This window comes from Sceloporus undulatus, chromosome 6, assembly GCF_019175285.1.
Source record: "Sceloporus undulatus isolate JIND9_A2432 ecotype Alabama chromosome 6, SceUnd_v1.1, whole genome shotgun sequence".
NCBI classification, from domain to species: Eukaryota; Metazoa; Chordata; class Lepidosauria; order Squamata; family Phrynosomatidae; genus Sceloporus; species Sceloporus undulatus.
The window spans coordinates 14,018,063-14,039,903 of record NC_056527.1 but is presented as its reverse complement, the minus strand read 5'-3'; the positions used below and the strand labels follow the sequence as shown (position 1 = coordinate 14,039,903).

The 21,841-nt window shown below is 39.3% G+C and overlaps 1 protein-coding gene across 1 annotated transcript in view; it reads left to right on the top strand.

The window, feature by feature from the left end:
* The window catches only part of DIP2C (disco interacting protein 2 homolog C), a 378,320-nt gene extending 361,471 nt beyond the window's left edge, over nt 1–16,849 (top strand). Inside the window, 5 exon segments of the mRNA XM_042473238.1 lie at nt 6,130–6,187; nt 7,542–7,616; nt 10,185–10,359; nt 11,863–11,986; nt 13,883–16,849. Of these exon segments, the coding sequence (XP_042329172.1) occupies nt 6,130–6,187; nt 7,542–7,616; nt 10,185–10,359; nt 11,863–11,986; nt 13,883–14,135 (685 nt within the window). The 3' untranslated portion in view covers nt 14,136–16,849.
* Nucleotides 16,850–21,841: the final 4,992 nt, after the last annotated feature.

Below are 21,841 nucleotides of genomic sequence, written 5' to 3'. Positions count from 1 at the left end.
AATAATAATAATAATAATAATAATAATAATAATAATAATAATAATAATAACAATAAAACAACAACAACAATAAAATTAATTCCTCACCTCGGAATGCCAGAAAATGATGCTTTTTTTTTCTTCTCTTTTGCTTTCCCTAGGCTACCCCTGAATTCCTTAGAGACAGTAGCAAAAGCTGTATCAATTTGCCAATTTGCCTAATTGGAAAGAGAAGCATTACATTCGAATTGTAACATTCATTCGCATTGCAGCAGTCATTCCAAAGGAAAAAATACGCTACCCCTGAATTCCTTAGAGACAGTAGCAAAAGCTGTATCAATTTGCCAAGTTGCAACATTACATTCGAATTGTAACATTCATTTGCATTGCAGCAGTCATTCCAAAGGAAAGAATATGCGCATAGACAGCCAAAAATAATTTTAAAAAATTAAAATCCAAAGGAAAAAGGTCTCTGCCGGATAGCAGAGGCTTCCCTTGCTGTAGCACCCTGACCTGCCCTGAATTGATCCCGTCAGTCACCCCCTTTTTGCCTCCTGTCACCCTTTGCATCCAGATTCCCCTTTTTCCTTTGGCTCTTTCCTCCTCCTCCTTCCCCTCCCCTCCAATGAGGGGAGGGAATGCTCTGACTTCTGCCCGCCCTCTGACCTTAATCCCTCCCTGAATTTGCCCCGATCATGATCGAGGGCAAGTTCATATTTCGCGGAACCTGGGTCTTTTCAGAAAAGGCAGATTTTAGCCCGATTGCCGGTAAGGGGCATTTCCTTGTGCAAGCCTCGACATGGATTGTGACAGAATCGGGCCCAATATGAACTTCATGCGGAAGAATCGATTTCAAAACCAGTTTAAAAGGTAGTGTGAATGGCCCCCAAGTTGCTATTCCTTTATTTTAGATCAGGCAACCATTCTGTAACTTCATCACCAGCAGAAATTTAACTACTCTTAATCTTTATTGCATTAAACATCGCATGGCATCAAACTTTCTAACCTGAAGCGCAATTTGTAACTTAATTTTAATTTCTCAGTTCTTGAGAATGAGTTTAGATAGAAAAAGGAGAACTAGTACACAGCATAAGTTCTGTTGTTGTTGTTTGCTTTGAAGTTGTTTCTGTCTTATGGTGATCCTAAAGTGAACCTGCCATGGGGTTTTCTTGGCAAGATTTGTTCATAGGGGGTTTGCCTTTACTTGAGGCAGGGCGAATGTGACTTATCCAAGATCACCCAGTGGATTTCCATGGCTGTCTGGTGATTCAAACCATGGTCTCCAGAGTCATAGTTCAATACTCAAACTAGTGCATCACATTGGCTCTCACTAAGAACTAAGTTCTGTAGAAGTGTGAAATTGTATAGCTTATATGGCCCAGGTCCAGACTATTGGCAGACTATATCACCTTGTATGAACCGTTCAGGGCTCTGAGATCTTCAGGAGAGGCCATTCTCTTAGTCCCACCACCATCACAAACACGGTTGGTGGGACACAAGAGAGGGCCTTCTCAGTGACTGCCCCTAGATTCTGGAACTCCCTTCCCAGAGAGACCACAGAATGGCCCTCTGTTTGTTGTCCTTCTATTGGCAGGCTAAGACATTTCTGTTTAGACAGTCATTTCAAACAGAACATTTTTAAAGAACATCCTGGGGGGTGTATGGTTTTTAAGTGCTCTTAGATTTTTAAATTGTATTCTATTTTTAAACAAATGATCTGTTTTAATATTGTAATAGTTTAATTTCATTTTAATTGTCACTGTTGTAAATTTTTAATTGTATCGGGCTTTTAGACTGTAAGCCTGCTTTGGTTCTCAACACTGGGAGAATAGCAGGGTACAAATAAATATAGTAACAACAGTAATAATTTTCTTAATGGCCTCACACTTGTACATTCCCTCTGTTCTCTCTCCTTCATCATTTGTGTGATGGTTAGGGGAGATTGGGATGCATTTTCTGCATACAATTAACCACAGTTCATGGTCAACATGAACTGTGGTTAGTTTCAACAAGCCAGTTTCAGAACTTGTTAAAAAAACAAACCAGAAGTTATTTAAAGGTAACTATTAGTTCACATTAACCACAGTAAGGACAGCAAAAAGCAACATCATCCAAACCCCATGTCCCAGCTGCATGGGCAAAAATTACTTGCTGGTTTTGTTCATGATCATTACACAAAACCATGGTTTAGCACAGGTGCAGGCAACATCCAGCCTGAAATGTGAAACTGCCAGCAGCCCTAGCAAATATGTTGAGAACTGCACAATTCCCAAGCCTGGTGTAGGCAAGGTGACCAGACGTCGTCCTTTACATTTCAACCTTCTCTCCAACAGGAATTTCAAATGTCCTTCATTTTGAGCATGTCTAAGAAGCATGGCAAAATGTCGGAAACAAACTCGTCTAGAACATGGGTCCATAGTCTGAAAAACCCACAAAAAAACTAAGCATACATTTATATTTATATTAGTGTTTTTAGCTTTCATTTGGTAATGCCCAACATTTTTCTGGAATGTGCTACATTTTGCAGTGCCTTGTCCTCCTTTGTGATTATGATATCTGGTAAGCCAGGATATAGGTATCAATGGAAATAAATGCCTTGAAACATTTTAAAGCAGCTTCTGTAAAATAGGACATTTTTTCTTAAAAAAAGAAAAAGGCTAGTTTAAAAAAAAGCTCTTCTGGTTAGGTTCTCGAACTGCAATGGAGGTTTAAGCTATGGCCAGGTCCAGCAAACACACCACACACAATCAGTCTTGCAAGTGGCACAGAAATGGCATTAAGAAGCCCAGGTAGCACAGATATGAATCTCTAAAAAGGTTGGATCCCAAGTTCTTGAGAAACATGCACTTTGCAAAACACACACACACACACACAAAAGGGCTGGAAAAAATGCGAGCCAATAATGCTAAAAATGCCAAGTAACCAACTCATCTTTGAACAGCGAAAGGGACTGACTTGCTAGGAACATGGATCAGCAGTTTTTCCTCTTTCTCTTCATTTACACTCAAAGCATTTTGTTTAAATAAAACTGAGAGTGATGTACAGATGCTAAAAAAAAAAGGCCTGGTTTTTAAGTTTCAGGAGGGCTTTCTAAAAACACTATATCAGTGTTTTAAGACCATTATATAAGCATAACTCCATGCTATCTCTGCATAGCTTGTTTTGTATCCATTCATAACCCACATTTCAAAGATTCTTGCCAACTTTCACTTCTCCTACCGCCTTTCTCCCAGCATCTCCTAGTCCCCTTCGGCATGCACCAAATTTATCAGTGCCACATGCTGCTGTTTCCTAGCTGCCTCCTAGTGCCCACAGAGCAAGTTTTCCTATTGAAAAAGTTTCCTGTTCTGATATTTTCCTTCATCTGCCATTGGAATGACATTTGGAGCAGTGTTTGATAAGTCTCATGAAATCACAGCATGGATTCTCAGTTGTTCGCCAGCATGTAAATATATGTTGTAAGAAAAGGGATTTGTGGCTTGGCTTTTGACAGATTTTCTTAAAGCAGAAATGTCGAGCGCTGAATGATTAATTTCCTTTGTAAAACCTGAGTAGGAGTTTGTTTAAGAGGCTCAGTTAAAAAATAAAACACCTTCTGACAGATTCTTGTTTTATGAACAGGAATTTAGCACAGGTTTTAGCCTTTAGTTCTGCACTCTGATAGAGGCTTGGAAAGATCAGCACTAGTTTAAATCCCAATGGCCCTTTTAAAGAAGAAAAACGCAAAGGAAGTGCGTGTAACATGTTTTTATCACCCTCAAAGAGATCTGGGGAAGATCACGCCTCCTCTCCCAGTCATCTGTCATGCAGATATTCCAGGCCAGCTTTGCATTTAACCCATGCAGGGCACTGAAAAAAAAATCTTAAAATCTCCATCTAACCACTGAGCTCACTGGTTGTGATCTTGGTGTCATTGGCATTCAGTGTTTTACATTACAAAGTCACTGTGATGTGTGTCATCAAGTCACCTGTTCACTTTTGGCAACCTCATGAATTTCATAGAGTTTTCTTAGGCAAAACAGATGATTTTGCCAATTAAATGCAATCCTCACATCTTCAAGGGAGTTGTTTTTTGTTGTTAACCAGGGTGTAAATCAAGGAATAAAGGCACATCTATAATGTGTGCTCATTTTTTGGGGCATGTCCAATGAATTAATATTAAAGTCTATTCTGTACTAATTAAACTAAGAGGAGACTGCAAAGTGGCTCCTAAATTTATAATAGAATACATGAAGAAGTTAAAACAGTTCTTTAAAAGCCATTATAAATCACTCATAATTTTATTGTCAAAGGATTATTCAGAGCAACAGTGGGTTGTGCATATGCATGAAGTTTATGCAGGCTCCCATTTTTAGTTTTGTTTAGTTTAGTTCAATCAGGAAAAACGATAGTTTGAAAGACTTCACATAAATATAAATTAATCAACATCAGTATACAAAAGCTTTGTATTTCAACCAGTAAACAAGCAATTCCATGTAAAGCAATACTCTCTTTTGGCAAATGAAGTAAGTATCTCTAGATCTGGCCAGGTGATGTTTGTCAAGAACAAGAACTAACCCACTAGCCTTTCTTTCCACCCAAACCTAGTGCCTCACTGAGACATTTTGCTGCCTTTAGCATAAGACAAAATACCATTCCACCCACAGATACTGACTTTATTATTATTATTATTAACCTTTATTTATGAAGCGCTGTAAATTTACACAGCGCTGTACATGCAATCTTTTTAGTTAGACGGTTCCCTGCCCTCAGGCTTACAATCTAAAAAGACATGACACAGAAGGAGAAGGGAGTGGTGACGGGAAAGGGTAAGAGGTCCAGCAGTTCCTCTCAACCTCCGAGGCCTGGACCAAGGCAGATGGACTGGAGGGAGGGCTTGGCTTCATAATGGAAGGTTAATCATTATCCAGGGAAAATAGATACTCACAAGTATCCCTTTGTGTCATGTGTTTTTAGATTGTAAGCCTGAGGGCAGGGAACCGTCTGACTAAAAAATTGATGTACAGCGCTGTGTAAACTTACAGCGCTTTATAAATAAAGGTTAATAATAATAATAATAAGTAGGATAATACATATACAGTACATAGCAATACAGGAAATGGATCGATAAACAGCCAACAACAGAACATCAGATAGTAAGCGACAATTATGCGATGCCTGGGAAGGCTTCTCTGAATAGGATGGTTTTCAACTCCGTTTTGAAGCTGGTTAAAGAAGTGATGGCTCTTGCTTGTGGAGGAAGAAGGTTCCAGGAGTGAGGGGCAGCAAGTGAAAAGGGGCGAATCCGAGATGGGGCAGAGGAAATCCTGGGCTGGGACAGCAGACCTTGACTACCAGAACGGAGGGCCCTGGTGGGAAGACTTGACCAGGTCTTCAATATTATTTGAAGCAAGTGATGGGACAGCATCCTCCACCTCACCTTCCCTAAAGCAGCAAGCCAGCTTAGATGATGTAGAGAAGCTGCCTGGAGGCTCTGTCCTCCAGAGCAATGCTACACAAAGTGTTAGTCCGAGGAGCATTGATTTGCCAGGTGCTGGAGAGTTTCCAAGAGGAAAGAAACAGTTGGAGCCATTTGATACAAAAAATGGTGCCAATCTCAGACACATTGCAGGAAAAGTAAAAGCCATTTCCCTGCTTCAGATAGCCTGAGAAATGTTGCTCCAGTGGAGTAAAGATCTGCTGCCCCCTCCACATCACTGAGCATTTTTTGCTTGAAGCAAGTGCCTCATACTGCCTAATGGTTAGGCAGATTATGCTTGAACTGATCCACAATAATCTTCTCTACCCTGCCACTTTTCATGACAGCCCTGAGGCTGCTGTTTAAAGTACCCTTTTCCTCCTCTGTGCTCTGTCTTGAAGTTTGTGGCTGCCTATGCAATCTCAAACATGACTCCTGACATTTGTGTTGAGTGGAACTTATTTTTCAGTAAGTGGTACATGACTAGCAACTTTAATCTAAAAATTAGCATGTTTCACCTTCCAGGGAAATGTAAGTTTGTCTCTCTTGCTGTGAAGAAAGTAAGGAACTACGCTGCAGACTGGTGGTAGTTGAAACTCAAGTGCTGGAAAAGTAACCACGTACCTGACATTTACTTGCAGTACTGCAGTTATTGTGTAGTCATCATAATTTTTTTGCATTTTGTTTTTCAGAGTACGTTTAGTAGAAAGAGGATCGCCACATAGTTTGCCCCTCATGGAATCAGGAAAGGTAAATACATTCAAAAAAGATAAAAATTATTGACTTATTAAGGGGAATTTTAAACAAATATTTTGATGTTGTTACATTTGGATGTTGAAGCAGGCATTACAACATAAAGTAGAATGAGAATGCAGTGGGACAATCTTCTCTGACAATGTCTGCACATCCAGCATGCTCAGGTGCATGTTGGACCTGTGAAACCCACATTCTCACTCCATATGAGATGTGATGTCAGTGCCATGAGTATTGCTATCATGGTGGCAACAATAATGTTCTCCCAGTTGTTAACGTTGCATATTTTGGAAAGATGCCAGTGTTAAGTCTGTTTCTGTATAAAAAGAAAGACGGAATCTAGTGGTACCTTTAAGACAAAAACACCAGTCAATTTATTTCCACATAAGATTTCAGGGACTCTAGTCCAAGTGAACTGGAGTTCAGTTAGTTGTCCAGTTCAAGTATCCTGCAGTTCAGTCCACCAGTGTATTTCAGGATAAGCCTTCATGAATTCAGCCCAACTGGACTGAAGTCCAGGAAAGCCTGTGCTGAAATAAATAGAAATAAATAGTCTTAAAGTTGCTACTTTGTGGGCTTCAAATTGTTTGTTGTGTACCTTAAAATCATTTCCAACATATGGAGACACTATGGTGAACCTATAAGAGTTTTCTCAGCTAGATTTGTTCATTGTGGGGTTGCCATTGCTCTCTTCTGAGGCTGGTGGATTACGATTTGCCCACAGTCACCCAGAGAGTTTCCATGAATGAGGAGGGATTTATTTATTTCATTTGTATGCTTGCTTTCTCCCAGATTGGGACCCAAGGCAGCTCATAAAGAAAGTCAATTAAAAAACCTTAACAATAATAATAAAAAAATTCCCCACATTAAACAGTCTAAGATTGTTTAAAAGACATACAAAAGTTTTAAAAAGAAACTTATATCCCAGGGATTGAAACCCTGTTTTTCCAGAGTTCTGGTCCAATATTCACACCACTGCATCATGCTGATTTTAAAGATGCTGGTGGACTCCTTTTTCCCCCTTTGATTTTTGGTACATATTTGGGTCTAATTTCCCTATCAGCATTACTTTTTGTAGTTACTGCCTTGGACATGAGCAAAAACAAAACAAAACTGATGACTTATGGTTCTCAGTGAAAATCCAATTCATAATGAGACATTTACAAGGCTGAGCTACTCCCACACAATTTTCTTCCAAGAAACACTGCCAACTTCTTTCTTTTTTTAAATCCTTCTGTAAGAGTCTCTTGAAGAGCTTCAGGGCACAAGGAGAAAAGTTCTATGGTCGCATAAAACAATATGCACATCATCATGCTCCTGAAACAAATGTGACTCATTTTGTCTTCAATAGATCCTCCCTGGTGTTCGTATCATTATTGCAAATCCAGAAACAAAGGGGCCCCTGGGAGATTCTCATCTTGGAGAGGTGAGTCACAAGCTGTGCCTCAGTTGGTACTTGAATTGCATGACTTGGTTAAAAGCAGCCTTCTTTCCGTCACAGTTTTTCCTTAATAAGTGTGATGGCAAATAGCCCACTTGAGGCAGGTAGGCACCACGCAGCATTATAGAAGTGTGTGAAATTAATAGCAAGTCAGTTGCAGATAAATGTGTCTTGTCACAGTTAAAAACTGTGAGTATCATTCCTAGGATTCATTTTCTTTAAAAACCTACTGGTTTCTTCATTGAGATTTTCCTGTCCAATTAATTTTTATCAGGTATACTCCTGTAAAGAGATAACATATTTGGTCACACTCTTCAGTCCTCACAGTCATTACTTTCTAAAACACACAGTCTCTCTCATACTTGCATACACACATTTCTGATACATATAGTCAGCCCTCCGTATCCGTGGATTCCTTATCCATGGATTCAACCACCCATGGCTTGAAAATATTCTAAAAATATATAAATTCCAAAAAGGAAACCTTGATTTAGACATTTCATTTTGTTGTTGTTGTTGTTATCCACCCTCAAGGGTATATAGTAGTATGATAAAAAGTTTGTTATCCACCTTCAAGGGTATATAGTAGTATGATAAAAAGTAGAATGGCATATAGTAGTACGGTATATAGTATGGTTTTCAGCTAAATATTTTATATAAAATAGACATTTTATATAAGGGACACTATTTTACTACACCACTGCATTTAATAGGATTTGAGCATCAACAGATTTGATATGCACAGGGGCTCCTGGAACCAAACCCCAGTGGATTCCAAGAGCCCACTGTACATGCACTGTTCCAGTTATATGTTAATTTAAATCCAGATTTCATACCAGATAAAGAGTAGCCCCACTGAATCAGTGGAACTTTGGTAAGTGTTGGCTTACCAAATTTTTGTTGGTTTGTTTTCTTTTGGACTAACAATTAGATTTTGGCCTATGAGAGTCAAATCCAAATTGGAATTTTGCCTTGGACCTTTCCATTAGCTCAAGGATACAGGGCATGTTGCCCTGTAAATATTATTGGACTGTAAGTAGACAACAAAGCTAAGGTTGCAGAATGATTGGCGAGCCACACATTACTCATCCTTGCATTAGCAGAACGCCTCTTCGCCTCAGAAATAGAGAATGTTGTATCAGAAAAATGACCCCAAATCCTGAGATGTTCTTTTCACACAGATCTTTTCAGGTCTTTTTCTGGCCTGTAATATTCCATTAGCATTTGCCCATGCAATGCTGATACACAAGCCTAGTATTGTCATGTGGTATGACAGAGTTCACATGCCCTTGAGGACTCATTGAGGTTCAAGCAGATTGTTGATATATGCAATTTCATTCCTTTTACATGCATACACACAAGCTGTAAAATGAAGTGGGCCATAGGTTCACAGCTTTGTCATTTCCTTTTCCTCAGAATGCTCCTGGACCTTGCTATATCAAGGCCCCGAGGCAGAAAAGGAGATGGAAAATGTCAGGCAGAGTTTTATCCATCATCTTGCTTGACAAGTTTGCATTGCCTTGATTTTAAAAAAAGAAGTAAAAATAAAAGATACCTTGCCACCGCTGCCTGATAAGAATACTGTACTGGGCAGGGGTAGCTTACTTATGAAAGGGATTACAAAACCTAGCAGGGGGAAGAGACACTACCTTATCCCAGGTCCCTTCAAACCTAGTGCTAGTCTTCCTAAGACATTTTCTGCTCCATTGTAGTTTAAGGATAAGCCATTCCTTCTGTCACAGAAATGGTTCTTCCTCTTGGTGTCATACAATCAAACAGTTTGCCCAGATTGTATGATTAGGATACATATCAGCATCATACCTTCAGGGCCACTGGAATTGGTGTGCCCACATGATGGGATGTCAGTGTTTAATTTATATTTTAATGCACAACCAGGATTAGATGTAGCAGTGAGCTCCAGCAAACTATCAGTTGATGATATCCCATAGAATGCATATAAAATTGGGTTAAGTCTGGAATGTGCTGTAGGTTGGCTTGGGTAGAACTGCTCACAGTGTTGGTATTTGGTTTCCAGGTTGTTACATTTTCAAGATACAAGGTACCATATATATTTGACTATAAATTGACCTCCGATATAAGCCAAGGACAGGTTCAGGGGCCAGAATTATGAATTTTGATATGACCTGTGGATAAGTTGAGGGTAAAACTTAGGAGCATGAACCAAAAGATCTAAAGGAAGAAGCAAGGAAAACAATGCCAAAAAACTTACAAAATTCCATCAGGCTGTTTGTGTTCGCCCTAAAGGATGGATAGATGAAAGAGTATGGGGGGATCAATGGTTCCAGGATAGTTAAAGTACAGTACTTAAGTTGGCTTATAAATAAGTCGATTCATTTTTGGGGGATTAATTTTTTGAGTAAAATTTCCAGACTTCTACATGAATTTATACAGTATTTCTCTTAGCAAAGAAGGTTGATTGCTCAGCTGATATTCATCTTGTTGAAGGTGCTTAAAATGAAAGTGTTTGGAGAAAGGGTTCACCAATGATTTTTCATTAATAGAAACCTATATTATTCTCCCTACCACCACCAGATATGGGTTCACAGTGCTCATAATGCCAGTGGCTATTTTACTATCTATGGAGATGAGTCCTTACAGTCAGATCATTTTAACTCAAGACTTAGTTTCGGAGATACACAAACCATCTGGGCACGGACTGGCTACCTGGGCTTCCTGAGAAGAACAGAACTTACAGATGCAAATGGAGGTAAGCTACTTTATTCTTTTTTGAATGTTTGTGGGCTGAGTACAGCTGCTTCTCTAACTCCACACAGACCTCCAGGCCTTGCAGCCTAATATTGCTTCTGCATTCTGCCATAGAACAGTTTGGTTTACAAGTATTCTCTTTGATATGCATTGCTAAAGCTGAGTAATAACCACACATCAGAAAAATTCCCTCCCTCCCTCCCTCCCTCTCTCTCTTTTTTTGGGGGGAGGGGCTTTCTTTACCATTTTAAATTATGAAAGTAACACAAGAAGCTGTTTTTAGCTTGCCAGTCCAAATGGTCCAGGGACCAGTATTTTCACCTCCAGAATTGTCTGGGCTATTGTTGTTGTTTTTTGCCTTCAAGTTGACTTTGACTTATAATGACCCTCAGAGGGTTTTCTTAGCAAGATTTGTTGTGGGGGCATTGTCATTAAACGAGTGTGAATTGTTCAAGATCACCCCATGGGTTTCTGTGCTTGAGCAAGGATTTGAACACAGATGTCCCATAGCCCTAGTCTTAGGACGTTATCAGACAAGGGAAATTGGAAGTATAATCCATTGGCAATCTGAACACAATCATGGGGATTAACATTATTACCTGATAGACTACCACACACAATTTCAGGCAATGGGAAGTCAGTCCGAACGCAATCGTGGGGTTTCATGTTATTGCGTGAGAGGTAATCACACGCAATTTCGTGAAATAGCAAGCTATTTTTGGACAATGGGAAGTCAGTTCAAACGCAATTCAAATTCACATAAATTCGCTGAACTAGCGAATTCACATGAATGCGTTCTGGCCCCACTTTCTTTTCATTCGAAATTAAGAGAAATTCCTCCTGTGTGATAAACTCCCTAGACTCAGAATCAGATGACTGTTGTTTTTATACCTTAATGGGCTTTATTTGAGATTATTGTAACTGTTGTTCCATTATCGATTGTTCTGTGGCTTTTCGTAGCCTTGATTATATGTTATATAGAAAACTTCATAGAAAAGACCTTATCATTTCAATAGGGTTTTAGCCATGAACTGATTGTTGCAGAAGGGTTTTAATGGTGGGTGCTAACTCATTTAATGGGCTTTTTTTTTAAAAAAAAATCTTCACTTTTATAGGTGATTGGTTTTAGCTATATTTTGTTTCAATTCACGTTGTGGACCACTTTGGGTCCTGCACTGGAAGAAATACACTGGAAGAAATTAATTAATTAATTAAGGACAATAAACTAACTATCTTGAGGAAAAAATAAATAAATGCAATGCTGTTTTACTGTTATGCTTTTGTTTTAAATTTCTTGTCACTACTACAGCTTGTTTTGGTAAGTCTGTTTCATTATGTTGACCATCTGGAAGCCAACAAAAGGGAATGGAAATATAGTAAGCAGACTATCAAAGTAAACCTTTAGGTGGTGCTGGTGTGCTTAAGTTTAAAAATAGATATGATAACATTTCATACAGTGATTTTTATTATTTTCTTTTCTTTCCCCCCTCTTTCTTGAAACCAGAGCGGCATGATGCACTTTATGTAGTAGGTGCGCTAGATGAAGCCATGGAATTGCGAGGAATGAGGTATCACCCTATAGATATAGAGACATCTGTAATTAGAGCACATAAAAGCATTACAGAATGGTAAGTCCTGTGTTGTGTCCCCCATGTGTAACACATGACATGGTTCTCTTAGGCTGTAATTGTGGAGTCCCTGGGATGGGATCATAGATGGTCTCAGGTGAATGTAGATATCCCCTTCTGACACAAGGAACAGAGCTCTGACACTGGTGAGGGAGATCTAGTCTTGGACACATCTTTCCCCCCAAGATCTTTCCATGAATCTAACCTCTACAGGGTTAGAAATAGACACAAAGAGAGGCTTCCAGCCATCTGCCACATTTCAAGATCATGGGACTTACCTAAATTGTTTGCTCCTACTGCTTGCACTGGGAGGGAGCAAGGGAGTGAAGAATCAAACTTCTTTTTTCTTCTACTTCACCAGCAAGAGCCCATCCATCAGGAGCTTGGGAAACATCATAGCTATGCCTGGGTTAGTTCTAGACTGAATTATATTTATTGCAAACCCACTGAAATGAATGTGACTTCAGTGAGAGCGGTCAGGCTGATTCAAATATTATCAAGTCTAAATTCATCTCTTACTGGAAGGCCAGTTGTGCAAGAGTGAGTGTGCAGTTTTTATGGAGAAGTGTCTCCAAGATCATTCAAATGGTCTTTTTAAAACCCCACAGAATTCTAACATAGTCCCCCTGTTCAAAATGCTAATCTTAGTAACTCGATGAAAACCAAATTCTGTGATACTACATGTAATTTATCTTAACACACACACACACACACACACACACACACGAAAAGGAAGGGAGTGGGGGGTTCACATCTATTGATAGTCTTCTATATGTGTCATTTCTGCAAGTGTAATCTGTTATTTTCAACAGCTGGGTATTGTGTGTCGTCCATATACAGATACAAACACAGAGATACATTTTTAAGAGTGCATAGCTGTTTTTATAATGGATACATTCCACATTTTTCACAGAATCCTAGAAACTTCTGTATCCGCCTTTCTTCACCTTGGTGCCTTCCAGATACATCCTATGGTCTCCAACATCAGTTCAGTAGTAGAGTACTGTACAGCACCTTAAAGACTAATTCATTTATTATTGCATAAGCCTTTGTGATTTTGAGTCTTAATTCCGCTGATGTATGAAGAAATGTTTTCAGTTAGTACTGTACATACATAGTCAGATGGCTACAGATAAGATAATGTAATTCTTTTTTACATATATTAATGCTGTAATGTCCGAAGTCTCAGATTCTAAAACTAACATGTTTAGTTCATTCCCTTTGCACCGCCTACTTTCTCCAAGAAGATGAAAAGGCTGGGTCTTACATTTTAGAACCATTCATACTCAGAGTAGATTCTTGAAAACAGTGGGACCTAGTCTGGAATATCAGTATGCAAAGGGATCTTGTAGCACCTTTGAGACTGTGCAAAAGAAATGGTAGCATAAGCTTCCATAGACTAGGTCTACTTCTTCAGATTCTTGGAGTGAACTGGTGCCTAAAGGTCCTTTCTGGGCACTATTTTATTCCACACATCTGACAAAGTAGACCTAGTCTATGAAAACTTATGCTACAACTACTTTCACACAGTTAATCACAGTGGGAGTTAAGTTAGCCGATGACAAATTTCCATTAATCTTTTCAAAGTATGATTAAATCTGGATCCAGTCCACTGTATTTTACATAGAATCATAGAATCATAGAATCGTAGAGTTGGAAGAGACCACAAGGCCATCCAGTCCAACCCCCTGCCATGCAGGAAATCCAAATCAAAGCATCCCTGACAGATGGCCATCCAGCCATGATAGGGAATAGCAGAGACAGTCTTGAGAAGGTAGAGATCAATATAAAGCTCCATGTCACAAATTAAACAAATAGGGTTTCAAACTTTTTTTTAGCATGGAACTTGTGAATTGTATGCCTGATTCTGAAACATGTTTCCCCCTTATATTTCAGTGCGGTGTTTACCTGGACAAACTTGTTGGTCGTCGTCGTCGAGCTAGACGGATCAGAACAAGAAGCCTTAGACCTGGTTCCTTTGGTCACCAATGTGGTCCTGGAGGAGCATTATCTGATTGTAGGTGTGGTGGTGGTGGTGGACGTTGGTGTAATCCCTATCAACTCCCGTGGAGAGAAACAACGTATGCACCTACGAGATGGATTTTTGGCAGACCAACTAGATCCCATCTATGTGGCCTACAACATGTAGTCTTGCATCTTTGAGGCTTCTATGGACTTTAGATGTATAAAACATTTTTTGACATACACTAAACAGTGTGCTGATAAGAAAGGGACGCTCTTCAGAATGGAACTGTTTCTATTAGGACTCATTGAAGCGCTCATTATTAGCAGGACAAAACAAATGTGAAATGTGTTTCTTTTACCACTGCATTTTAGCACAGAAGGACTTTGGGGTACTGCCTTCAGTTTGTTGGAAAGCCCATTATTAGACTTTTTAAAAAAGATTATTTTTTGCTTATTGGGATGATACTGCTTTCTAAGTAATATGGCTTTGTATTTTATGTTAAACTGAAGTAGCTTTTTTTTAAATCTGCCCTCCAAGTGGATATTTTTGAACCGCTCATAATAAGGTTGAATTGTTTCAGTTTTGCTTGTTTTTAAATGTCCATAAAATCTTTTCCAATATGGATCCATTACTAATTTTAAGCCATTTTCTACTCCATTGTCTTAGGAAATGACATTGAGGTACGAGGAAAATACCCAAAACAGCACCTTCTCAAATTAGAGTTTTAACAGCTTTTTCTCCTGGAAATGCTGAAAATTCAAAGGTGGAAAGAGCCTTTGATTATTAGTGTTAGAATAAACAGAAATTTATAAATAAGGTGTATTTCGGCAATGAACTTGCAGATATCTTTGTACTAAACTAAAAAGATAAAATAAGTTAACTATGTCTGTAATTATGTACAAAACCTTTAATTTATTTTGATCTCTTTAGAAGTATAAAAGAGAAACATTCAAGAATATTAAGCTCTTGTAATGTTTGCTAATATAAAAAAAACAAAAGGGGTTGTATTATCTTGAGTGGATAGTATCACATCGAATATATATATATGAAATATAAATTCACTAATGACAAAAAGAAAAAAAGATTTTAAAGTTTTAAAAAGGATGCAGTACTCATCACTTGCATGGTGTCTCTTTTCCCACTGTAGATAAACAAACATTATTCACAAACTTTTGAGGGGGAAAAAAGCAGTCCTGGATTCCTAAGTATCCCTGTCTAAAAAGAATCTTCCAAATACCAGCAAGTGACACCATTATTCTGCCTACAAGGCAGTGAGTGAATTTTTAAGGTCGCAGTCCTGCCTCCTTGCCTGTGCAGAATATAGGATGTGCAATGGTTTCTGTAGAGTGCCAAGATGAAGTTCTTCTTTCCCCACCAGCTGCCACCAGGTCCAGCTGCTCTTCCAAGCTTGCTGTGTATTTCAGCAAAACCACTAAGGCAGCATCCGCACTACTGTTCCCAGGATTCTGAACCATTGATCCATGGCAGTTAAAGTGGTGTCAAACCAGATTATTTCTGCAGCCTAAGTTTCCTCTGCAGCCTTCTCATACTTAAGCCCCCACAGCCCAGTCCCTGTTCTTCCCCAGTTTGTGGCTCTACTTCTGCCTGGATTCTGGAAACTGGGATAACAGTAGAAGCAGGACTTTGGTGTCAGACCTCTTCTGCTGCAGTGGGAACAGGTTTAGCCAATCTGCTTGGAAGATCACCAGCACAGACCAGTTGCAGACTCCACTGGTAGGGATCTGGTATATAAGGCCCTATGGGAGCCATTCCACATCCTGCTTTCTATGCACCCAACAATGTAGGATTTGCTTTGCGGCCAAAGACTTGTAACAGTGCACTACGAAGGATTCTTTTTCTTTATCGTGGAGGTGACAATAACTATCTGTGCTGGCATGTATGTTCATACACTTCTTAGACATTAGAAAAAGCAGGTTTTGAAGAATAGCACTGTTTTTCTTAGCTGCATAATATTGTTGCACAATATTTGTCATCTTTCTTTTTTTTAAAGTTGGTGTTATGTTTTTGTTATATTTTTTTTCTCGTGGTAAGGAAATTTTGTTTGCTTGTTTCAGTGGTCATTTTTGCACAAGAATTTTCATTTTTTAAAAAGAAATCTCTTTGCCTCTCTACTGGCTCCACTGTGTTTAGTTTGGGAAAGAGGGGTGAGGGGCAAGGATCCTTCCACTTCACACTTTGTAGAAAGTTGTTGCTCTTAAATAGTCTCTCTTATAGCACATTTGTTATTGGAGAATAGCCTAAAAGCCGCTCTAAACTATTTGGCACAACCAGGTGCGACTGCTAACACGTCCTTAATGCCAAACAGACGAACTGAAATTGACGATGCGAGTAATCCCATCCCTCAGTTCCAAAAGGAATCTGCCGACAGAAGAACAGAAAAATGCATGGATCACAGCTGCCTTTTGTATGCGTGGATGTGTTTTAAATTTTACTCTCTCTAGTTAAACCGACTCTTCCGTTTCTAGCTCCATTGTCTTCCCTTTTTTTTTTAACGCTTATTTTAGGTTTATCCCAGTGTTAACCTGGTTGACCTGTGTCTGATCTCAAGGTGAAATTTAAACAAGAGCAGTCCAAGAATACTATTTAAAAAAATAAATAATAAATATGATTAAAATAATGTTAACTTGCTGGCATTCATTACAGAATATGCATGACCAAGACAGTGGCAGGACAAAAGCTACACGATCTTTATATAACATGTATAAGGGAAATATTTTTGGCTACCATTGTAGACATCATTTGATTTGGAAGACCCAAATTTGTTTTTTGTTTTTTTTAAAGGGACGGGTGGGCTTTCTTAAAGATATGGGATGGTTTTTGTCTGCATGTGGAATACAGAGCATCTCAACATGGCAAACTTCTTAGGGATTTTTTTTTAAACATTTTCTACTGCCTCTTTCCCAGATTTTCTTTGCCCTGTGAATATTTCTACTCATGCTCTGCAGACCAATACTGAAGCATTCTGTAATTTTTTTCCCTGCTGTTTTTGTTTGTTTGTTTGTTTGTATGTCGGTCCCTTAAAATAAAACCTCTTTTTCCCTTTAAAATGTCAAGTTGCTCTAAGGTTCAGACAAGCCGTTATTGATTATGAGCATAATTACAGTGTATGAACTAACTTGTGATGTCCTTGCTATTGCTGATCTCAGTGCTGCAAAACACAAATTTAGCTGTCATTTTGTTAAAGCATCACTTTTAACCTTCACCACGTCAACTTTCCACTCCTGGGGAGGCGGCAAAAGGACTGCAGTGCAGTCATACGACACAGTTAATAACTGATCTCTGCTGCAACCTGTCATCTTTGGTTGTTTAAAATTCTGAAAACTTGGGATGGAAATGATGATAAACTGAATTCCGAGTTTTGTTGGGCGAGTTGAGAGGAAAGAAACACATATGTACCATCAGATTCAGCAATAAAGAAGGATTGTTCTGTATTAGAAACTGTACTGTAGATAAACCATTCATGAGAATGTATAAAAATGTTTGTCTTGTGACCTTGTGCTTTTGAAGTCAGACAAAACCATGTAATCAACCTGATGCACATGCACACCTAAAAAAGAAAGAAAAAGAAAGAAAAAGAAAGGAGGATACACAATGAACATTTAAACACAAAACTAATCAAACAGGAGCAGATTCCTCATGGTGCTTGTTTATTATATATATTTAATCCTGCTTGACACTTTACCCAAGGGAAAACTGTCCCTTTTATCAGTTGAATGTTAGCAGCGTTATTTCATAGAGTGTGGTGACTGGTTAGAGAAATTCATGTAACTCAGCCAATCACAGTTTCAAATGAAAATTTTTATGTGCAAACAAACAGCAACCTTCTTGTATGTTAAACCACCAGTACGCTTTGTACATCTGTGATAACGCCTGTTTTATATTCAAATGAACAAATAAAAGCTTTTATTTTTGTTGCTCTGAAAATACTCAAGGTTTTTTTTTAATTAACTATAGTGGGTTTCCTTTTGGCAATTTTTTTCAGGCCCTGTCCCACACAAGAAGACCCATTTTTTGTGATTTTGGATTATGAAACTAAACCATATGTTTGGTGGAACTAAAGTATAGTTTACAAACACACATTGCATTCTTTGGTTACACCTTTAAATGCTTTTAAATGTTTTAAATCAGTAGTCCCCAAAATCTTTTGAGCTACTGCCCTGTTTCCTCTTGAGCGACAACCCTAGCGCCCACCAAAGTGCATATTTCTTGATATTAGGCCTACTGTTCTATTGCAGATTTGAAACAACCAATCTTGGTGGCTGCCCCTTTTGCACCGAGTCATCTTGGAAGCTGCAACCAAGAAGCTGGTTTAAGCAATGACCAATCAGCCTCTCACCCATGTCTGCTTTGCCGCAATGGTGATCAATGAAGTGATGAACAAGGTTTGGTGGCTTTCAGGGACCCTGAAGGCAACCCTCATCCCCACTTTAGTCCTAAATCAGTGGTTCCCAATCTTTTCTGTGCCCCACACCCCTAGGAAATGTTTTATTGATGTTTGCATCCTCTGTAAAAGTAATATCACATTTGGAAATGAAGAAGTCTAATTTTTGAGGCACAAGAACTTTTTAAAAATAAAGCATCACTTTTTAAAGATTTTAATTCAGTGCATAAAATGCAAACCTAGATTTAGTAATTAGGTTCTAATTTATTTTTTAAGATTGAGTGATGATGCGTGACTCGAGGACACAAGCCACTCTTTGTTGCACTCCCTGAAATTCCATCTTGCACCCCTTGGGGGTCCGGACACCCCAGATTGGGAATCCCTGGAGTGCAGACTTCTGGTTCCCCTTGTTTTTCTTGCATGCCAACATTTTAACTATAAACCCCCCTGCCACCACCACCCTTTTTCCTCAGTGCCCCTCTGGATCTTTCCACTGCCCCCATGGGAATCAGTGCTTTAAATGAACATGCCACCTTAAGTGCCAACAGCCCTTCTTCCTTTGTTTTACATGTTTTATCTGCTCAAAAGCTGCTTCAAAGCAACTTACAAATCGTAAAAGATGAAACACAAAACAAACCACTAAACTTCATCATAAAATGTTGTGAAGGCATTAAGAGTTCAGAGTAGAACATTAAAAATGCCAGCAGGTAAAACCAAGGTATAAAATTCATGAATCCTCTCAAACAGCAGTCCATAAAAGAGCAGTAGATAGTTAATGAAAATATTTTTACCTGTTACCTAAGAAGTCCAGCAGACAGATCAAGATGGAGTGGCTTCAGTTCTGTGAGTAGTTGTTCCCCCATCACCACCCATTTAAACCACAACAGCTACAAAGTTTATATGGGAGCCAACCATCATCAGACTACCTAGATGCAAGCCATATATGGCTTTCTAGGTTAATAGATTTCTAGGTTTCTTTTTTTTTAAATACTCTTTATTATTAATCAACTGACATTAAGGAGAAACAAACAACATTAAAAGCAACAATTATAATATACACATAGATTTCTAGGTTTCTTAATCTCTTGAGCCCCACCAAGCCATAAAAAGCAGGCTTCTCTCTTGCAGGTACATCCTTGCTAATACAACAAACTTTGTACAAGATATGGATTAATGAAGACTAGCTGTCTTTAAGTATCCTGTATGATGGGTTTGAGACTTCAGTGCCTTGATGTTAGAAGACATTTTTGGCCTAAAAAGTCTGCATGCTTAATACTTGGCTTCTTGAGTTAAAGCAGGGATGAGAAGCCTTAGGACAGTGGTTCCCAAACTTGGGGCTATCAGGTGATCTAGACTCCCAACTCCCCGAACCCTTAGCCAGTTTGATCAACAGTCAGGAATTCTGGGAACTGAAGTCCAAAACATCTGGAGGACCAATATTTGGGTATCACTGCCTTATGACCTCCTAATGTTACTGGGCTGGTCCCATCAGCCCTTTTAGCATGGCCAGCAGTGAGGCGCAATAAGGGGAGTAGTGATTCTTCATCATCTTGACAGCTACAGTCTCCCACTTGAAGGGCTACAGAAAGGGTGAGAATAATGTGACCCTCCAAATGTTGCTGGACTGCAACTGCCAGTGGCTCTAGCCAGTGGTGAAGAATGCTGGGAATTGTAATCTGACAGCATCTCTAGAGGACCACATCATTCCCACCACAAATTACAGTTTGACTGAAGAGAGCACAGATGGCTGCAGAAATATCTCTCTCTCTCTCTCTCTCTCTCTCTCTCTCAAAATAAGATTTTGTAGATAAACTATTTTTTCTCTAAAAGCATTTGTGCTCCAAAGTTGTACATTTTTTATGCCAACCCCCCTTCCTACTTGTGTTCCAAATGGGATATATCCACAGAATATGTGACACTTCAGAGAAGCAATGATCCTTATTTCAATACTTTTAACTTCAATAGTTTGATAATGGACAGGTTTGATGATTGACATAGAGATGCAGTGGTAGTTGAGTGTTCGATGGTACTACTACCTGAAGATAGGAGGTTCTGTATGCCATTTGGGTGTCCACTATAGAACTGCTTTGTAGATTCAGTGTGGAAGATATTGGGTGCTACCAGCCTGTTTACATGGGGATAACATTGGTTGCCTCCAACCTTCACTGGGATATGTGACCTAGAAGTTGTTTTCTGTGCCGATTTCAAAGAAAAAATGGTAGGAGTTGGGCTCCATGAAGACATATGTAAAGTTCTAGATTTGTGCTAATGTTGTGTTTTTAATAGAAAATAAGATAAAATATTGTCATGTTTGTTGTTGTTGTTGTTGTGTGCATTCAAGTCATTTCCAACTTATGGCAGCCCCAAGGACAACCTATCATGAAATTTTCTTGGCAAGATCTGTTCGGAGGAGGTTTGCCACTGCCTTCCCCTGAGGCTGACAGAGAGTCATCTAGTGGGTTTCATGGCTGAGCTAGGAATCGAAACCTACTCTCCAGTCATAGTCCAACACTCAAACCACACTGGTCCCCATATTGTCATGTATGTGTATGAATATGCTTGCACCTTCCTTGAGTATCTCAAGAGACCAGGAGACTAGTAGAGGGAGAGACTGTGCTTCAGATGCTTTGCGTCTCTAGCATTTAGGGTTTAAAGGTAAGTACCTTCAGTTGGGTTAAAATATTTTGAAGACACTTTGGAATTTATGATGTGTCGTGATGCTGCTTTTTGAGCCACCTCTTTCTATGCTACTTATTTTCATTTGTATGAAAGTTGTATGTGTAGGGCAGCATTACACATTACAGCAGGGATGGGTGATTGAATTGTGGACCATTTTTATAGCACCAGTGCTTCTAATGTGTCACTAACTATTACCATTTTGGGTCAGTTTTGGGCAGAATAAAGGTAAATGTGGGATGGGGGTATTGCAGTTGCCATGTTTGTGGGTGGTTTCACTGAGTTTTGGACCATCTTCTGGTGAAACACTGCCTAGGAAGTAGCCCCTCAAACTAGAAGTACTTCAGGAGGCTTCTGGGGACTGGCAAGGAGGTTCAGGGCTGCAAAAGTGTGATTTGGAGAATCATATAGAGCCCACGGGTTGTGCTTTTCCTCCATTACAGTAGTCCAGTCAGGCAGCTAGCACAGCACATGAAGCAATGATTGTTGGACCAACCTAAGGTGGTGGGTCTCAGGGCATGGCCCCTCTTCTCCAGGCCACACTATGAGTAGATCAAACTCAGGGTGAAAGCACTAACCTGAAAAGAAATTGTTTTCCCCATGAGCCCTCACTGCTGTAGTCTGCATACAGTCTGAGGCTGAGAGACTGTGACTTGCCCAAGGTCACCCAGTGGGTTTTTATGCTCGAGCATAAATTGAACCCTGATCTCCAGAGCTGTAGTCCAAGACTCAGACCACTACACCACTACTGGACATGGCATGAGACAATATGACTCATTTGAAAAAGATGAAGGCCCTGGGGAAAGAGGAA